Source organism: Cydia amplana, chromosome 6 (assembly GCF_948474715.1).
Source record: "Cydia amplana chromosome 6, ilCydAmpl1.1, whole genome shotgun sequence".
Lineage (NCBI taxonomy): Eukaryota > Metazoa > Arthropoda > Insecta > Lepidoptera > Tortricidae > Cydia > Cydia amplana.
In genome coordinates this window covers 10988550-11010232 of record NC_086074.1, presented here as the reverse complement: position 1 = coordinate 11010232, position 21683 = coordinate 10988550, and the positions used below count along the sequence as shown (strand labels likewise).

General features: G+C 38.2%; 2 protein-coding genes across 3 annotated transcripts; both read right to left on the bottom strand.

The window, feature by feature from the left end:
* Positions 1–378: 378 nt before the first annotated feature.
* LOC134649241 (uncharacterized) lies at positions 379–1625 on the bottom strand. Its single transcript, XM_063503959.1, has 4 exons — positions 1383–1625; positions 1147–1284; positions 765–1008; positions 379–573 (listed from the first exon to the last, which is right to left on the bottom strand). Exons 1-4 carry the CDS (start codon positions 1511–1513, stop codon positions 454–456), a joined length of 633 nt encoding a protein of 210 aa, XP_063360029.1. The 5' UTR covers positions 1514–1625; the 3' UTR covers positions 379–453.
* A 3881-nt stretch (positions 1626–5506) lies between these two features.
* LOC134648817 (carboxypeptidase A4-like) lies at positions 5507–16686 on the bottom strand. Of its 2 annotated transcripts, none has more exons than XM_063503381.1 (9): positions 15967–16686; positions 14457–14660; positions 12735–12994; positions 10326–10535; positions 9870–10059; positions 8737–8887; positions 7200–7389; positions 6083–6229; positions 5507–5730 (listed from the first exon to the last, which is right to left on the bottom strand). In XM_063503381.1, the coding sequence occupies exons 1-9, from the start codon at positions 16568–16570 to the stop codon at positions 5515–5517; spliced, it is 2172 nt and encodes a 723-aa protein (XP_063359451.1). In that variant the 5' UTR covers positions 16571–16686; the 3' UTR covers positions 5507–5514. The 2 variants fall into 2 exon arrangements, with proteins under 2 accessions (XP_063359451.1, XP_063359452.1); XM_063503382.1 differs by having other exon boundaries at positions 15979–16685.
* Positions 16687–21683: the final 4997 nt, after the last annotated feature.

Below are 21683 nucleotides of genomic sequence, written 5' to 3'. Positions count from 1 at the left end.
ACCTATTAAATACTAATAATAACTATGTTACTCGAAAAACTTAAATAAATTGAATTGAATTGAATTAGTAGGTTATATGTGTATATTTTATGTAAATTATACATTTTTATGTTAATTTGTTTTACACATTACATGTACAATATATAGACAGGCAAAGGCTTGAAGCTACATGCATATTTTCATTGCATAGGGTTGTTTAGAGTTGATACACATTATTGACTATAAACATTTATTAAACTGAAACATTCAATATTCACATTTCACTAATCACATTAGTTCATCTTTGATATGTTTATGGCAAAAATAAGAGGTAGATTAACTCCAACCAGTACATTTACATATTATCATGTATTAAGATTTCTCATCATCAATATGCTTGTAAGAACTTTTTAAGTTTAACATGAAAAGGCTTATAAAATATGCTTAAGCTATTTACTGAATCTACAATGCTTATTATTTCAGTTGTTTTATAGATCTAAAAAATAGAACAGCTAACACAGCTATGGCAATACTGCCAACAGTTCCCACAGCCAGTTTATTTTTCTTGGTTTTATTGGGCTCTTTTCTCAAGGTCTAAAACGAATAAAACACATGATTGTTAAACACACAAAGATAAATGAAACATTTTTTAATGAAAGTTCTAAGAAGCAATTCTAAAAAAAAAACATTAGAAAGGTCTTTTGACTAATTTTCTCAAATTCTCTCATTGATAATAGGTATTAGCTTTAAAAACTACTTTTATTATTGTTCTGTTTCAAATTTACCTTAAACTCTGCATGAAGTGCTATGTCCATAGAGTTCAAAATTGTAGTCATTTCACTCAGTGTTGCCAAAGCAATATCAGAAGCATGCTTCTCTTTGTGAAGGAGGCAGTCTGGCAAGTTATCTGCCTTCTTCAATGTGAGGGTATTAGCTAACATACTCAGGTAAATTCTATACAAGTGTTGAGAGCTCTCCTCCAGCATGTCAACTATTTCTATTGGACCTAGACATGGCCGGGTCTCACACCTGCAAGTACCAACACAATAAAAAATTAGTCCAATACACTAAGCATAATATAATAAGCTAGGCATTGTAGTAAACAAAACAATTTTGGCAAAAGTAAGCGTAGGCAATTTGCTAGTCTTTATATTTGTAGATACTTACACTTGTAATTCTTGGTACAATGGCAAATTCTTTACTTCCTCCAAAATTTTTGTTCTTATGTCTTGATCATCTATTCCAAATTTGATTAAATCTTCATCACTTAGTTCAATTAGAGTTGACTGTCCAATATTGTTAGCCCTGTAATAATAATACCTTGCGGTCTAATAATTTCAATAACCCGGATTTTTCTGCCGCATAGATAGGTTTTATGGATAATATAATATGATAGTACTTACCTAAAGACGTTGAGATACTTTTCACCTCCCAATCCTATTAGCATCGCACTTACAGCTACGTCAAACTCATTTGGATTTATTTTTGTATCGTCCGCGCTAATTGGAACTTCATCTGAATCGGTGTCCGCCATTGTATATTACTGAATTGGTTGAAAATTCTATAGTTGAAACGAAATGGAACCCGGCCCGGCTTAGGTGTTCGTGTATATTTATCAAAATCAAATCAAAATATAAAAATGTCAGATTTTGACAGCTGTCACACCGGTGTACGTTCAGAAACCAAACATAAACATCTTGATTAAAGTTAATAACATTTTTTACATTTTAATCCAGTCACTCGCCATTCTTATTTATTCATCAAATTCATTTTTAATTAAATAACTCAAAACGCGTTACTTTCCGTGGGTGTTATAGCTGGTCAACCAAATCTTGTCAGTAAAAAAAGGCGCGAAATTCAAATTTTCTATAGGACGATATCCCGTCGCGCCTACATTTTTCAAATTTGCCGCCTTTTTCTACTGTCAAGATCTGGTTGACCAAGTATATGTTCGTGTTTTCAAAGTATTTGTGGCTGAATGAGATTAGGTATCGTTGCCACGTCGGCTGTAATAAACTAAAATAAATAAATCGTATACGATACCAAAGAGAATATAATCACTACGTTACGATACGACACCCGGACACCCGTTATTTTCATCTTAAAACTGAGTTTTTTGCATAAAATGAGTTATTGTGATTATTTATTGCAATGGATGGATTTATCATCGTTATAGTGCTGAATTGACAATATCATTCCATCATCAAGGGAAATTTCGTAACCGTTAAGCGTAAAGGTATAAGTACTTGAATGTGTTGTATGTAATTGTAATATGTAACCAATGTTTGTTTGTTGTGTTTTTGCAAATGACGCCTACGGCCTACGTCTCAAGAAAGACATCTGTGGCCTATTTTATAAAGCTACAAGTTACAATTTACAAGCGGAAGTCTCTTTCTAACCCTATGTGTTAGAACGAGACTTCCGCTTGTAAATTGTAACTTGTAGCTTTATAAAATAGGCAACTGATGACTCGTATCTAATAATGACTAGCTTGCAATAAAATGAACTATTACCCAACTATTACCATGTAGGTATTGTATAACCTAACCATCCTATGATCATTCTCAGTAGATCCATTGACCAGATCCATCATGTATCATGTATCTACTGAGATATTTTTTTCTCAATTGATCAAATTTTGAACAATGTGGATCTACTGAATAGTACTTTTCTCGCTATATGCGTTAACCAGAAAATTCTCAAAATGTTGAGTTCTCAACTTAACTAGACGGAGCCCCGCTTCGCGGGGCTCCTATTTCTGGGCGGTTTGTCCTTCGGGCATCCGAAGCTGCCTAACGAACCTAACCTACCTACCTATTGATTTAGTGTGATATTCGTGAAAACATTACACTTTGGGGAAAAAAGCGTAGGTAGGTAGGTAGGTTAGGTTCGTTAAGTAGCTTCACGTGCCCGAAGGGCAAACCGCCCAGAAATAGGAGCCCCGTCGCGGGGCTCCGTCTAGTTAAGTTGACGATTAATATATTAATAAATCTATTAAGACTACATTTTCTTATTAGATCCATTTTATTAAACAGCAGATCAATCGAGAAAAAAATATCTCAGTAGATACATGATGGATCTAGTCAATGGATCTACTGAGAATGATCCATCCTATCTATGGAAACGTGATTAGTGTGCTCAGACAAGTATCTACAGTCAGCATCAAATAGTGACAGCCAAAGTGGCCAAGTTTATCTTATCACGCCTTGGTTGCCATACTGAATGTTTTCCCATATACATATTTGGCCACATTAGTCGTCACTAGGTATCTATTTTTTGCTGACTGTGCCTAAATACACCCCTCAACTCCAAAGAAACACATATCTAGCTCTGCCTTTAGTGCCTGTGCCTCCCTCTCGTCGCCACATTGGGTCACGCGTTTTCTTAAGCCCTTGCTACACGGTCGCCGACAAGCCTTCTAACCGTCTGTCCTTGGTCTGACCTTGGTGAGTTTTGGTCAAATTTTGTTGGAAACAACTGTCTACACGGTCCGTCCAGACCAAGGCCACGCGGTCTGAGGGGCTTGTCGGCGACCGTGTAGCAAGGGCTTTAGAAAATACTTACGAAGGTATTTTAAAAGGTTTTTTGATATTTATGAGTTGAGGTATACACGGCCTCTGACTAAAAATATATAAGGCGTAGAAGTAAAAGGATCAGTGGTTAAGAGCGATCTCTTCGAAAACTTTGAAAAAGGGAAGTCGGGAAGTCGAAAAAAACCGGCCAAGTGCGAGTCGGACTCGCGCACGGAGGGTTCCGCACCATCAACGAAAAATAGAGCAAAACAAGCAAAAAAACGGTCACCCATCCAAGTACTGACCCCGCCCGACGTTGCTTAACTTCGGTCAAAAAACACGTTTGTTGTATGGGAGCCCCACTTGAATCTTTATTTTATTCTGTTTTTAGTATTTGTTGTTATAGCGGCAACCGAAATACATCATCTGTGAAAATTTCAACTGTCTAGCTATCACGCTTCGTGAGATACAGCCTGGTGACAGACGGACGGACGGACGGACAGCGGAGTCTTAGTAATAGGGTCCCGTTTTTACCCTTTGGGTACGGAACCCTAAAAACAAAAAACTAAAATAGGTTTGAGCGGGTTCCTTATATAATGTTGTTTTTTAATCATTTCAGATACCTACATAGCTACTAATAAAGCTTACGTACTTATGCCGTGTTCTGATGCCGAATTTATCAAAGGGTAGGTAAGTTATTTCCTAATTCCATAGTCTAGCTTAGAAGATACGGTAGCGTGTAGTGGTTTAATTACGATACGATAATTTAAAATTGTTGAAGGTACTTACCTAAGTAAGAATGTCTGTTTTTTGTAATTATTGTAATATTACTTATTTTCTCAATTTTCTGACTTCGATTATTATCATTTTTTTCGTAGGAAAATATAAATCGCTTTGTTTCTGTAAGCCAAGACATGTTTAATGTGGTGCCCATTAAAGGCCAGGCCTATCCCCTATACGTAGGTAGGTACCTACATTAGGTACTGATTAAATAACTATTCACAGGATATATATTGATCAAAGTAATCAGCTACTTGCTTACCTATATTATTAAATTTGATTACATATTTATTTACACAAACGAGCCTACCGCGATATAGTTTTATTATATCGCGTAACTGTAAAAAACACCAGACAAATATGTTCATAAACAAGTACCTACCTAATACCGCAATTCCAGTCAAACTTCAGGAAGTACCATCTCTTACCTTTTGCATGTATTCCCAAGCGACCAATATACGAAGTTAACTTAATTGCTTGCTTAAAATAATTATAATTGCTTGATTGCTTGAAAAATGTCTACCTATACTTAAGTACCTGTAAGTATAGTGTATTATTAGGTACATTAGGTACTCGTACCTACTGAAGCAGTCAATTTGCCTATAGTATACACCCTAATCAGGGACAGTTTAGACCGCAAATACCGTCATTAAATATAATCAATTTGTCGGTGTGACAAATACATGTCTATAAATCATCCTTTTGTGAGTGACTATTACGTTGATACCTTTTGCATTTTCTTTCTCCGATTACGTGTCAAGATTCTCAAGATGAAAGTGGGTCTTAAATTAGCTATACAGACCTACATATTCGCTACCTATTTCTTACGCATAGAAATATCCTAACAGTTTGTAACGAGAAAATATTAGCTTCCTGCTATAATCAAATAAAACGATCATTCACAAACAACAGTAATTATTATACTAATGCCATTTTCACAACAAGTTAAATGTTTATGCCCGTTACATTAAGGCTAATCTTCCACTAGGTCACAAAGTTGAATTGTCTAGACCGCACCTCAAATAGCCAGTTAAGTTTAATTCACCTTAGTATTACGAATTTGACGCTTGACTTACTAACAAAAATAAAAGTGGAAACAATTCGTCAAGTACTTAGTTGTCTACAAAGTACCTAGTTTCAGAAACATACAACCAAGGTGTCTGAAAATTCTAATATACCTAATGCGTTGCGTGAATTATGACAAGCGATTTTAGTAGTTACTTTTAGTAAGTATGGACGTCGTTTATGATCCAGGGCTTAAATTATCTACAATAGCTTTGACAGCCTGCCACGTCTCGCGGGCCGTGGATACTATCTGTGAGCCAGGCAGTAGGAAACCGTAGGGCCCGAAGGAGTCGCGCAGATCCACGTGGTAGGCGAATTTGATGTTGGCGCGCGCTTTTGCCCAGTCGTGCGACATTCCCGAAGCCGGCTGCCGAATCTCGGCTGCTGTTCCGACCTGAAGCAGAAAACATGTTCTTAGAATCTCAGGTCCCATTTCCGGTGTCATGGCGCTGGTTGGCGGTCTGAACACCTCTAAGCTATCTGGCTGGCTACCAGTTGGTTTGACGTGTAAAATTGTGTAGTAGATACGTATACATTCAGTGCCAGCGCAGCGGTGGCCAGCGCTCGTTTCCGCCAGCACCCCACCCACATAGCCAAATCTACACTAATCTCGCTTCCCTACCTCGATAAAGTACATGGGTGGCCAGGCTGGTCAGTTGCCCTTCTCCACTAACGCGTCGTCGTCGGTACTTGGTGCGGTCGGCACCAACCACACCTGGCTACGCTTACGCTGCAAGCGCACCCACCTGATACTTAGTGCCGTACATATCAGCGAGCGCAGCGGTAGCCAGCTTGCCCATTTCCATCAGCACGCCATCGTCGGCAAACGGCGCGTGAGCGTGCGAGCTCGGCACCAGCCATGCCTGTGAATACGCGTGCAGGCTGATGTACACCTGGAACAAGTAAATTTAAAATTAAAAAATAACTATCCCTTTCTTGGCAACGTTTCTTTCAAGATACAGAACTGAATAATAACTATGACGTTTGAATTTTTAATTTCTAGGGTTTTGTTCTAAAAAAGCTTATTTAATACCATTTATAATGCTGATACTATTTCAAACCAACCAACCATTAACGGTTAGATTGTCCGTTTATGTTTTTGCAGTAATAAATATATAATATAGCTATACCCATTAAACATAGGTATTTACTTACCTCGATCAGTAATATCAGAATCTTATTAATTATAGGTACTTAATTAAAACAATAACAATAATTGTTAAAGCTCGTTTCCTTTGCATAAGTAAATGAAATCATTTTGTCCATATACTTAACCTTAATGAAACCTTTTTGTGCATACCTTACGTACCTATTCACGATAAGTGGAAGATACATTTAAATACTTTCATGAAATGATTTGCAAACGAGGTCGAAGCTGCTGCAAAACGTCAGCGATCAGATAATTACTACCTACCAGTAAAAGAAAACCGTAATTATGCGAGTGGGATTAATTACACACAAGAAAGGTGAAAGATATGGCGCTATCGTTTGTTCGTTTAGATAAACATGTATCTATTAGGCTAGTTAAGAGATTACGTTGACTTACTTATTTCTTCAATAACTATCAGCTGTAGTTTGTGTAAAACGTTAACAATAAGTACCTACCTACCTACCTAAGCTTGCGAATCGAATTATTTTGACGTTACGTTACGAGTATTTTTTACTCAGTAGCTTTACCTATGTAGGTAGGTATATTTATTTCACCGGAGGGTCCATCGTTTAGTTCTCTGAGTGAATAGATTTAGTCGTTTTATCCCCGTGATAGTTCCGTTTGCTCTCTCCGTTCGCACATAGATACCTACACGTAACACGTACGCGCCTACGCGGTCCCCATTATAACAGCCTTTTCATTTCTTTGATTACCTTTATCTGTCCCCTGTGCTCAGCCAAGAATTCAGAGACGGCCCTGGTCTCGGGCTCGCTGAAGGGATGGGGTCCGGCGTAGTTCTCCGCGCAAGGGTCTCGTGAAGAATCCTTTTCGCCCCAATGGTAATCCCAGTTGCGGTCTGCGTCCACTCCAACACAGTCTGTGCGCCCCCAATTCCATGGAAACCTGAGAGAAAGAAAACTACTTAAACATGTACTAAAAATAGCGCAGTGTAGTCATCATCTTACTCGCGCTGTCCCGACATTTTGCCACGGCTCATGGGAACCTGGGGTCCGCTTGGCAACTAATCCCAGGAATTGGCGTGAGCACTAGTTTTTACGAAAGCGACTGCCATCTGACCATCCAACCCAGAGGGTAAACTAGGCCCTTATTGGGATTAGTCCGGTTTCCTCACGATGTTTTCCTTCACCGAAAAACTGGTAAATATCAAATGATATTTCGTACATAAATTCCGAAAAAGTCATTGGTACGAGCCGGGGTTTGAACCCGCGACCTCCGGATTGCAAGTAGCACGCTCTTACCGCTTGGCCACCAGCGCCACCAATTCCAAATTAATAGTGGATTCGTGGTTTTTTGGGTGCTCTGGTCTTTAGGCAACTGATATCTGATCTTCCAAGAGTTCCAAGTCAGAGGGGCATTATCATAAGACCATATTCCGTACCCTTGTATGAAATATGAGTTCCAAGTAAAACATTCGCATGAGTCGAGGTTTCGTATTGAACCCACGACTTCCGGTTTTGAAGCCACACGCCTTATATCTCTGCCTCCAGCGCTCTCAACCTGTTTAGTGGGAATGGTCTATATAAACATAGTTCAATGTTTATGTTTGTTGAAACCAGATAAGGAACTGTGTCCGGTAAGAAACAGTTATATAAATGGTGCCATCGCCACATATTCCACTAAAGAGAAAACTTCGCGGCCACGGCAGAATTACCTTATGGTCGTGTAGCTACTTGTATTGGCAACAGTAATTTTAAGGTAAATGTAATTAGTTTTAAAATATATTAATTAGGTAGTTATAAACAGTTTTAAGGTTGTCTCAACAAAAACAAACCGTATCAAAATAAGGACGTCTCCTTTTTGAAAAATAAAAAAAGAGGAATTATTTCAAGACTTTATCAATAGAAACTTCGTTACACACACTACTTACGCATAGGTACATTGAGCGTTGAGCCCGCCTGCACGCCAGTCATAGTAGGTATATACCCTATACCTATTTACAATCTTCATATAGGTCAACCAGACAATTTACGTCACGCGAAGTTAAAAAAAACTGGACAATAAACCCCACTTTTTCATCATTTTATTAGTGATATTTAAAAAATTTATAAGGTGCAGGGGGGTCATTTTGACTGAGAGGTAATTTAAACTACTTAATCGAAATATCTTCTATTTGTCAAGATAGCGAAAAAGATGTGTCGTGTGTGACTCTTGTTAATAATGTAAAACATGGAAGATATTTCGATTAGTTTAAATTACCCCCCGGCACCTTACATCAATTGTATTACTAACCAGCCGATATAATAGTCCTCAGATTGGTCTTGAAGCCGAGACCGCGTTTTCTTCCACAGTCGGTCGTGCGTGTGGGAATGCTCGTAGCCATCTGGGTTTAACACTGGCATTATGTAGAAGTCGGCCTGTTTGAGTACGTCGAGCTCTGCGCCTGATGCAATGAAAAGTCAAAATCAGTTCTCGACATACGTGAAACGAAAACCAGTCTGTCTACCTAGATATAGAGGTAGTTACAGTCAATGTATTAAATATCGACACGAACAAAGGGCCATAAATATGTTTAGGTACACGTACACGTCATTATTGCCCTACAGTCTACACTAAATTAGTGTGTACCTACATATAGTTTTGACACTTTATCCGTGTCGATATTTAATATCTTGCTGTACATATATCGATTTAATTTTAATTCACTCAAAAAATATGAAATTGGTTTAATGTAATTTTCACAATTTTTTTTGTCTCACTTGTGTTAGATTTTAAGGTACGATTGGTACGTAGATGATGTCTCTAGTTTCTTACCATTATATGAGTTAATACGGCAAGCAATATAAAATGCTGAATAATTGCAGAGCTAAACACTAATTTGGCTCGTAAAATTGTCACTAAGTACCTAGATTATCATTAAAGTTACAAACAGGTGCACACGATAGCGATCTTTACATAAAACATGTACAAACGGTTTGGCATACCTACGTTTCTCTAAATAACAATATTTAAGCGACCAGCGGTATTTTTAATAAATTAAAAGCCATACAATAACTACTACTAAGCAACTACTGATGTTTTAGATTGATGAGCTGATGAGACCTAGCTGGTTTCGGTCACAGGGACTGCGTGTACTGTGTTAAGTATCTTAGATTACCTAAGTACTTATAGTGCGCTGGCGCTACCTCGGTGCACATCATTCGGGCCCTAGGCTTGTATGTTCTCCTTGGTGACTTACCTCCATGAGAGTGAGTGAGTACGAGTATCCTTCCCCTCGACCCCTTTGGTACCATTTGAGCGGGCCGGGTTTCGGGGCCGCAGTGAAGACGACCGGCTTATTAAGCTGGCGTGTGTAGCGTGCCTTTTGGGCTCCATCAGAATTTGTTTCTTCTTTCTTCACCTACATTGCTTTGACTAGTAATTACCTAGGCCCTTTTCGCCTTCAACTAGTGCGTGGAGAATCCAAGTAGCAACGGCGGGCGCAATCCACTCGCGAGCGTGCGCTCCTGCCTCAAGCCACACTGCCGGCTTCATTCGAGAACGCAACTGCCATTTCTTTTTAGGATCCTTAGATTTTGATCCCGCCGATTGAGTTTCATTCGATGGAAGTGAAATCTGAATAAATATAAGAAAAATAATGGCCATAGTGATATAATAAATTATTAATTTAAAGCCAGGATAGTAATATTATATTATACAATTATACTCGTAAGTCGTAATGTAGGTACAGGTTTGTACTCGTAGAGTCTGTGCGGAAAGAGAAGAGTCGTGAAATGTATGGGATCCAATACATTCTACGACTCTTCTCTTTCCGCACAGACTAAATAGTGTGTCTATAATGTATTAGTTGCATGTAGGTTAAACCCTGTTTGTCTCAGTACCTTCACAGCTACCAATGGTAGTCCCTCGGAAGATCGCCCCAAGGGCACTAGCTCGATGAGGTCGGCATGGAGATGCTGCAAGTACTCCAAGTAACGCAGAATGTCAGCGTAGCGATGGTACCGGCGCCAAGTCATCGGGTGCCCTCGCAGCTGTTCCAGCTCCAATCTTTGCTTCTTTGACAGTCTGGGATTTTCATATGTTATCGCTTTCTGTGGGACAGTAGGTAATATTAACAAGTAGGTAGATTTAATTCTAAACATTGTTTTCTGTCTTAAGAACGGCTTTAATGTCCGAGAACCCAGAAGATATACCTTTAGTCACTAAATCTTTTGTAGACGAGCTATGCATATGCACCGCCGCCGTTTTTCTGAACACGATTAGAGTTAGACCAAGATAAGTCTGCAGATTTTGATAGCCCAGACTGTGCAAGTGTTATTTTAAACATCAATCTTCTATGACGTATAAATAACACTTGAACAGTATATGCTATCAAAATCGTTGCAGAGTTATCTTGGTCTAACTCTACCCGTAGCTTAACTTAGATAACCACCAATAGTTTGGTCTGTTTGGTGATTTGTTAGATGTATTTTCCGATATTTTTTTTTTCTTGTATAATAAATTCCGATCGTCTTTTTTCCCTGTATAAAAATTTCCGCACGCCTTTTTTCCCTATAGATATATTTCCTGGTATATTTTTTTTCTTGTATATATAAATCTGAACGCCTTCTTTCCGTATAGACATATTTTCCGATAGATTTATTTTCTTATACACAAATATCTGAACGCCTTCTTTCCCTGTATTTTTGTTGTTTAACGAAAAATTTCATGGTCATTCATTTTACTAGGGGCAAAACTTCTTATTTGCTTGGACCCTGTTTGCAATCTTGTGTGGAATATTTTGTGTATCATGGTTAGTTATCTTTAAAGGAATTTTACCAATCAGTAATCAAATCAAACGAGTGAAACGTTGTACTTAGTTAGGCACTTGACAGAAGTACGCCTATTAATCCTCTATACAGTTTATACGTGTAGATAACTTTCTGTCTATTTGGTTTATTACATGTTTGTCTTTGACTTTGTAATTGTCATTTATTGTCAACTTTTATGTTGTAGTGTAAGTAGGTAGTAACGTAAACGGGCAAAATTGCGAACATGCGAATACATATTATATAATTTTCTATCAAGAATCATATCTATTTTAAAATTTCTGATCAGGAAAAAAGACAGCCGGGAATTTGTCCCCTAGTAAAATTAAGGACTATAAAATATTGCATTATGTTAAAAAAATACAGGGAAAGAAGGCGTTCAGATATTTGTGTATCAGAAAATAAATCTATCGGAAAATATGTCTATACGGAAAGAAGGCGTTCAGATTTATATATACCAGGAAATATATCTATAGGGAAAAAAGGCGTGCGGAAATTTTTATACAGGGAAAAAAGACGATCGGAATTTATTATACAAGAAAAAAAAAATATCGGAAAATACATCTAACAAATCTGTTTGGTCCTTGCTGTTTGACGCCTTTTAAAACGATACACAGAACATTTTGGAACTACATATTTATCTTCCTTCAAATAAGTACCTAATGTCATCTAATTCATTCATTTAATAGTAGTTTATGCAACAGTTATATAATAAGGGTTCTTAAAATTCAAGGGTCGAAGTTACAAAACGAGACGTAGTCGAGTTTTGTAAAAAAAGACCCGAGAATTTTAAGAACCAATTATGAGCTGTTGCATACATTACTTTTTCTATGACAGCTGCAGCAAAAAAAAAAAAAAAAAAGTTATTATTAAAAAAAATTGAGTTATTATTTAAAAAAAAAAGAGTTATTATTGTAAATGAAAACATACCTCTTTCAATCAAGATGATCGGAACTTGTATCTTTAAAAAAAATAAAGCAGTTGTATTATACTCATAAGATGACTGCTAGCAGTCATCTTATGAGCCTATAGACAAATCATTCAAATGACATTGCTTTAGATATCACTGTCAGTCATTTAATTGACACATTTAAGTGCTGGAGTAGAAAAAATCATTTTAAAGAGTTGTAATCAATGATATTATATAACCTAGATAGGTTATAATACTCATACTTGAGGAGCACAAAAAATACTTCCATATTTATTTCTGTGCCTACGAAAAAATCTGTTATTTTTAATTAATTTTCTCATTCCATCCATCTTTGTCACACTCGTTGTTAAACATAAGGTCGTCTCTTTCTCTTTCGGTGTGTGGGAGCTCTTTAGCACGTGCACATTTCTCGCTTGTCCAGCCGCGACTAAAGGCAACTTGTCGAATTGTCACAAGTTAAGCGCTTCAATTTTGGAACGCCTATAACTTATCTTGAGTTATATTGGTTGTAATGTACATACTTTAAAACAGTTCAGTAAAAGTTATATTACCTGCAAGTCCCAAATAACTACATCAAAGTCGATTTTCGAGGATTTCATGTGATCTTTGACGTCAGCGAGGAGGTCTGGTGGAACCAGCAGGTCGGTTGATCCGTTTAGCGAGGGCGGAGTCCACCACATGAGGTCCGAGCCCTGAGCCTCCTCTTGCAAGTCTAGCATCTCGCGGACTTTCCACTGAGCGTCGGGATACGCTCGCAGTAGTTGAAAACCTTTGTAATTTTTCTTCAACGACTTCTTGGCTGGCTTTTTCTCTATTGAAAATAAATTAGTCTATTAGTATTGTAATATAAAACAACCGGTAGGCGTAGATACTAGCTATTAGGGCCAATTCCAATTGGTAGGTAATGGCATGTAAAGTATTTCGAAATGGCTTGTTATCTCATTATCGACCATGTCTAAGCAAGCATGGCCATGTAATCTAGCCCGAGCTAAAAGCAATTACATCAGAAAGTGAGATGCACAGAATCGATTAGGTACCTACCTATGTTTTTACTTTCGTACTACAATGTATGTGCATGGTAGGGGAAAAAGTGTTTTCGTATATAACACAGAAATTCAAGATATGTATTTTTAACATAGTTGTTTACATTTAGTTATAATTTCCCATTTTCCTCCATTTGTTGCCATTTTTTAGATAGTAACATTATCCCATTGCTGTAGAAATCTTTAGACCTCTCTTTTGGAAAAACTGCGACAAGTACCTAGTTTTAGTTATCTCGTGACGTTGAGTTAACACTACCTATACCTAAAGAATTCTGAAGGGACCAAGTTCATGGCTATGTATATCGCGGATGCACTAACATTAACATTTTGGACGCCAATGACCGATATATTCGCACCGTAGGTTCAACGCCAAAGACCGATTATTAATCGGTCACAGACCACAGACAGAGCAACATATACCCTACGTGCATATGCATATAGTTCAATTTCAGTTTTGACACTTCGGTGACGTGGCGTCAGCGTGACAGCTTTTGTGTTTGACACCGCGTCGAAAATGTTAACACTGCCCAATCTAGGTCTATAAATTTTTAGGAATTGGCTGAAAGATTCGTGTTTTATAACGACGTACACGATTCATTAATTATTTTATTAGGTACAAATTTGCAGTTAATAACATTTTTCCCTATTATGAAATAAATTTTCAAAATGTACATTAGCTCATTTTGGCGGACGGAAAAACAATTGAAAAATCTCTGCCGCATCATTATTATTTTTTAAATGTAAGGCCAATGTGGCTAATTCCGTCATAGGGTCTATTCCGTCCACGAGCATATATTTCTTTGTTTTTCAATCGTAGGAAAATAAACATTTGCTTTTAATTGCTGAAACTAAAAGCAATCGCTGCTTTGTCGATGAATTTATCAATTTTGTTCGTTGTTCGAGAAAAACGCTAATGCATAATGGATGGAATGGCGGACGGACGGGATTAGCATTGACCTTAGTCTGTTTAATCAAATGGTATCAAAACCAGCTAGATGCAAACAGTACAACCATAGAATTTTACAGTTGACACCTATAAAATACGAAATAATTTTTTCACCGACCATTTATCTATACTTGGTCAACCAGATCTTGACAGTAGAAAAAAAGGCGGCAAATTTGAAAAGTGTAGGCGCGAAGGGATATCGTCCCATAGAAAATTTGAATTTCGCGCCTTTTTTTACTGACAAGATTTGGTTGACCAGCTATATTTATAGTTTAGGTTCTTACTTTCATTGACAACGTACGCGCCATCGTCTTCTTCTGAGTCCAGCAACGTTTGAAACCAACCACTTGTAGATGTTGTTAAAGGGGCATTAGTGGTTGTCGATGTGGTGGTAGTGCTGTGTTGTTTTTGTTTTGACTTTTTTGTCCACCCACCACCAAACCAAGGTGCTTTCATTGTAATCCAATTATATATACTAGAAATAAAACCTGGAAATAAAATAATAATACGTAATGATAATTGTGACAGCGAATTCGCTCTTTGCGACTTCGCTTGGCACGATTGTTCGTTGGATTATACGAAGCTGATCAAATGGCATAGACGCGAGATTAACTTCTAGTTGCTCTGGTTCGCGCTCTATTTTTACCTTTTATTCTATATTATGTTTCTATTTTTACTACAGCTATCAGGTCAAGTTCCATATATATTAAGGACGAGAAATTAATTCATGCAAGGGATTAATCTCGTGGCTAGGGCGTTAATTCCGCTTTGTTACCCACAAAGGGAGTTGAATTTATTAGGATTAGGTTGGCTGCCAAAACGGGTCTTATGGCTCTTTAAAGATGCAAAAGGGAAAACGCTAAAATTACTACTTACTATAGTACCTAAAGCTACATTATAGTAATTTAGTTAGTTTCATTGCTTGATTGCCGGTGTTTATAGTCCCACGAAATAAATTATTAAAGTAATTTGCGGTACAAATCAGTGTATAAACGAGATGACTCGCATAGGTGCATTGTAAAAGTAGAAAACCGGTGCGCCAGTGAGGCAGGCGGTGCAATCTCCACCAGAGCGAGAGCAGGAACAATTTAAATTCGCGCCAACCCTCATTGTTTCACCTTGTCTAGCGAGTAGGTTTAGATAGAGACAGATGAGACCGACAGCGGGAAAACGGGCAGGTAATAATAGCGCGTGAGAGCCTGCGCGGGCGCAGCTAGGCGCCGGCAACTGGCGGTGTGCAGATCATTTTCCGCATAACTCACTGATTGGCCACGCGATAACAGCCGGAAAGTCACTTGAAACGACCTGTACGTAGACCGTCATCACTTGTATCCTTGACACTACTTTCACGGCAAGTCTTTTCCGGTGTTTTAGGTTAATAGGTATTTATTTCAAGTCTAAAATAAGTACACTTCTCGTGTAAGATTAAACAATGTGACATTATCATTGATGACTAAGTTGGTGCATAATATAACAATAATTGTTTTAAGAATTTAAGACATTTAAGTTCTAGAATATTCGAGATGTATATTCGCATCATTGATGTACCTACAACTCTTTATATTTATATTTTTTTTATGTTGTTTATAATTTGTGTGCAAAATAATAGTATATATTTATATGTACATAATAATAATTTGCTGTAAATATGACAAATACAAACGGCAGTACCTACTTGTTCTTCAAAACTTCCTTGGCAGTTGGCAATTTTGGTTTTACGAACTCGAAAGCATTTAAAGTAGAACTTTTCCGACTTAAATATTATTTATAATTCTTTAAGAATGAATTACCCACCTATAAACCAACCTGGCTTAGCTTGCTTCTTTGGCGTTTTCTTCACTTTATCTGTGTTAAAAAACTCAGATAACCATCCAGATTTCTTAGAAGGGCATGTTTTATTCTTATTTACGGCTGATTTCGTTGGCTTCGTGGTCCTGCGAGCCACAGGGGTTGGACGACGCGTTGATGTCGGCTTCCTGGTTCGCACTGTAGGACGCCGAGTGCTAGTTTGGCGATAGGAGTCTGGGGCTGAACCTCCTATCCATTGGTACTGCACCCCCGTTGCCAAATCGGGTCGGTTATGCTGCACTTTAACAGCCGGCCGTTTAGTCACTAAGAAGTTTGTGTGGCTTTCAATGTTGATTGTTGTACTTTTAACTATCTTACTTTTATTCTCACTATTTGAGTCTTTGTTTACAGTTTTATCATTTTTAAGTCTCACTTTGGTCGGTTTAGGGGTACGAGGGCGCGGTAAAGGAGTTGTCTCGAAGGACTCCTCGGTGTCGTCCCATATTATTAACGGGTCCAAGGATTCCGAATCCGAGGAGGAATAAGAAGGTAGGCGGCGAGCGACGACCGCGCACGCCAGCAGCGCAAGCAGCGTCAGGCGACGCGCCATGTGAGCCAGGCGAGCGTGTGTACATGGCGAGGTGCGAGCGCACTGTACCCGTACCGGCGCGGCGAGGTGTGCGCGCCTGTGCAACCAACCACCTTCCCTGCCACCGCCATTAAAGTGACAATGTCGCTTTCAACTCGCCTGCTAACACTAGGTCAAGTCGCTCGCTTAGGTTTTATGTTATTATTTATTCTCTTTACTACTTATTACTTGTCAAAGCCATCAAATGATTTTACTCGCTTCCACAACGGTACAGATAAACCGCATTTCTGCGGATATAAAAGAAAGTACCTAATTCGCATACGTTGATTACGATTGAGTACGCTGTCATTGAAAACTACTGTATACTGACATGCAGTGCGTAAAGTAGATCATTTTCTATGGTCCATTTCCCGCGCCTTGGGCTAAAGGGGTGTTACTTCACGAGCGTGTCATCTATAATGGCAGACTTGTAACTGGTGACATGTCATTGCATGGTATGATGATTTGCATTATCGAGCTCTATTTTAGTTATTATTTGCTTTCCAAAAGAGAACTCAAATTGAAACTACATAGTACAGTTGCATGTAGATATCTATCGACATACATAGGAACCTTTTGTATATAGTTGTAGGTACATATAGGAAATCTAGCATGAATTGTGAGAGACACACAAAAAACCATGATTTATATTTTAAAGGCCATTTTTAGGGTTCCGTAGGTACCTTTTTGGTGCGGAACCCTAAAAAGGAGATTGGTGTTATCTCTTGGTGTGATCTGTCCGTCCGTCCGTCTGTCATATCTCGAGAACTACTTACGCTATTACTTTGAAATAGTTATGAAACTTATGAACGAGGCTAACTTAGACCTAGAGGGGGGTGAGTTAAATTTTGCAAACGAACTCATTGCAAACAGACGACAGTCGCATACTGGAGAAAATAAATTAATTATGCATTTTAACCAATGAAATTAGGTGCGGTCAAGTTCACAATAGTACCTACATTTTGGGGGTAAACGATTTTCGTAAACGAGGTCTATCATTCCCGATGGCCGCAGGCTGAAGGGAATTAAAGACTCGAGTTTGCAATATTTTTACCCCTGGAGTTACACACAATGTTTTTCATCACATTTGCAAAGAAAAAACTAAATTTTAAGCGAACTAATTCTTAAATACGTCCGGCATTCAGCCACGATTGAAAATTTCGGAAATATTTTTTTAAAGGCTTTAAATTAATCAAATTAAATATTTTTAAACATAAACAAAACAATTAAATTATACCTAAACGTTAGTATTATGAAAAAAAGCGGCCAAGTGCGAGTCGGACTCGCCCATGAAGGGCTCCGTATTTAGGGGATTTATGACGTATTAATAAAAACTACTTACTAGTTCTCATTCAAACCAATTTTCGATGGAAGTTTGCATGGTAATGTACATTATGTATTTTTTTTTTTAGTTTTATCATTCTCTTATTTTAGAAGTTACAGGGGGGGGGGACACATTTTACCACTTTGGAAGTGTCTCGCGCAAACGATTCCACCGCACCAAATTATAACGTATAAAAATAACACTGGCACTGCGTGTGCTGTCAAAATTTGCAGACTTCTTGGTCTAACTCTAGCTGCCTATTAAAACGGCATCCCAATTTCTAGCAGACGGGGACTCGCTCCCGTAAAGCACCTATCAAACGAGACATCTAAATCTAATATAACATCTAATAGGGGACTGAGGGTAGTGGGGGTAGAGACGAGACAACTGGACTTTGATTAACGCCACCTATGTTTCCACTCCACATCCACACTCGAGAATGCGGAGACTTATTGTTACAATAATTATGCAGTTAAATGAGAAAACCACAAAAAAAAGCAAACTATACAATCGTGAAGTAAGCGTGGCGTGTATGGCAAGGTTATGATGAGTTGTGCGTAACTTGAATTACCTACTTTTTTTTGCGTGGAGAAAATGCATGCTTTCAAGAGTTGCTCGTTATTAGGCTATGAGCTAGCACTGGAAAATGGTAAGTATGTCAAGTATGTGTAGTATATTATGATAATGAGAGCATCGTAACTAGTTAATATGCTATACTTACTATCCTTATTACTAGATCCGGGCGCCTGGCAGCTGTTCACCAGTGAAGGTCAGAGTGACAGGCAAGTAAAACATTGCTGTTGAAAAATGGATGTCCCATTTGTGGAAATATTGCCGCAGTATTGCTTTTGCAATCTACCCGAACGCCACCTTAAGACAGTATCCCGTTATCGTATATAGAATCGTATTTGCCTTCAATGGCCACTGAAAAAACCATCCTGTATGTCATAAAAGCGGCCGTATAGACGAGCTAATATGATTGCTGGTATCCATTTGTTCGTGCAGGTATACGCTTAAATCTTACTATGCTAAAAATGTGACATACTTACTCAGAAAGTGACGAACTCAGAAAGTGACGTCCTCAGAAAGTACCGTTCTTAGAATGTGACTCAGTAAAAAACTCAGACTGTGACGTCCCTAGAACGTGACCTAACTCGACAGTGACCTCTTAAGAAAGTGACTCCGCCTAAACCTTATCAACTTGGGCTCGTCCAGATATCATGTCATCAAATTTGGGCTACTTTTGCCTTCCCTTCTTCTTGGTGATATTTGGTGATTGTAACGCTGTCCGTTTCGTCTAATTTAGTATTTTTCATTATCATATACCATTATCCGGGACTAGCTCTCCAACTATCAGGTCTTCGTTAGCTAATTGCTATAGAAAAGTTAACAATAGGTAGTTATTTTAGACAACAGGTACTTATTTATGAAATTGGAAAGATAATATATGTACCTATTTCCAAAGATCATAAATATTTTCGCCATACAAATTATATGGTGTGCTATTTGTATACTTGGGACGCTACCTGTACCATCAGTGATTTACAATACATCACACAATATTTGGAACAATATTTTAACATTTTGCCTATCTTGTTTGTTTATGTTATCTTCTGCTTATGAGCGTTTAGGTATAGGTGTATTTTATAATGAATTGACCCACGGGCTTGTGAAGGCTGAAGTAAAACAGTTAAGACACGATATAGTGGCCATTAAAAACGATACAAAGACTAACTTCATTTTCTCAAGAAAGTCGCCAAGTATGGCGAAAGTCACTAATAAAATATATGCACATAATCCGATCAAACACAAACAAGTTTATCGTTTATTTTATGTATAAACCCTTCAACCGCAGATAAGATTAATGCTGATGGAACTCGGATCTCTCCTTTCCCTAGAAGCATTATATACCTTTAAAATCTTTAACTTACAGAATAATAATAATAAATAAATAATTTGAGCCTATATGTCCCACTGCTGGGCACAGGCCTCCTCTCATGCGCCAGAGGGCTTGGACTATAGTCCCCACGCTAGCCCAATGCGGATTGGGGACTTCACATACACCTTTGAATTTCTTTGCAGATGTTTGCAGGTTTCCTCACGATGTTTTCCTTCACCGAAAAGCTAGTGGTAAATATCAAATGATATTTCGTACATAAGTTCCGAAAAACTCATTGGTACGAGCCAGGATTTGAACCCGCGATCTCTGGATTGAAAGTCGGACGTCATATCCACTCGGCCACCACCGCTTTTCACTTATAGAATATTGTAAAAATATGGGTGCATACAACTTACTCAAAAATAATATCCCATAGGGCTCAGGACCGCTTCGGCCTCAGTTTCATTTCGTCATCTCCATAAATCGTCCACAGTGCCATGTCGTCAGCCTACAATTCCTAAATCGTCACCTTCCTAACTTGCCTACTTTCTGATATCGTCAATACCCCATTTTGTCTAAATTCCTATTTTGACCATAGTGCCAACTCGTCCAATATCTGATATCGTCAATATACCATTTTTGTCTACGTTCCTATTTCGACCAAAGTACCAACTCGTCCGCGTTCTTTTATTTGAATTGAGAATGTAGAATTAATGGCTCAGGACCGCTTCGGCCTCAGTTTCATTTCGTCATCTCCATAAATCGTCCACAGTGCCATGTCGTCAGCCTACAATTCCTAAATCGTCACCTTCCTAACTTGCCTACTTTCTGATATCGTCAATACCCCATTTTGTCTAAATTCCTATTTTGACCATAGTGCCAACTCGTCCAATATCTGATATCGTCAATATACCATTTTTGTCTACGTTCCTATTTCGACCAAAGTACCAACTCGTCCGCGTTCTTTTATTTGAATTGAGAATGTAGAATTAATACTGATTGTCACTTAAACTGTCAGAAGCAGCACACATTTTATTCAACTTAACCAAAATTAGATTTTTAGCCTTGTTGGTTATTATCAAGTCGCGCTTTGTGGTTATGGTGCATTACAGATTTTGTTGCATTGCAGTCTAGCTTCTAGCTCAGATTTTGAAGTTGTTGTAATTTTTTTTGCCGTTACCAGCTGAGACTTTTCACTATGACCTAGGCATGTGCAGTAACTTTTATGATAATGATGATGTACTATTAGGGCTGCTATGTAGTTGACGAGTTGGCACTGTGGTCTAAATAGGAATGTTGACGAGTAAGCACTATGGACGAATTAGGAGTGTTGACGAATCGGCACTGTAGTCTAATTAGGAATATAACCAAGTTACTACAGTGGCCCACGTAAGAAAGCGGGCGAGATAAGAAAGTGACGATATAGGAATGCTGGCGAATCGGAACAGTAGACCAAATGCGAATGAGAACTACTTAAGAAGTTGCCGAAATGAAACTGAGGCCGAAGTGGTCCTGAGCCTCCCATAGTTCCGAATTCGCTGACATAAGAGACCTATTATGGGACATATTTTTGAGTATGATGAGTCCACCCATATTTTTACACTTGACTTTACCTAGGTTTCAGGTTTCATATACATAATATCAGATTTCATAATGCATTGCATACGTTGCGTACGTAAGTACGTGAGCTAAGTGTGTCCCAGCTTTAAAATCGGAGAGTATTGTATTCTGAAATACAATTTTTATCACGGTATTGTCATAGAGCCGCATTACCTACTTACATATATGTTTTTATGGTTTAGTCAGGCGTTCTAAAAACATAAGGTACTTATAACATTTATAACGCTATCTAGTACGCAGCGAGTCGACTGAGTCGCCGGCGACCAGTCAAT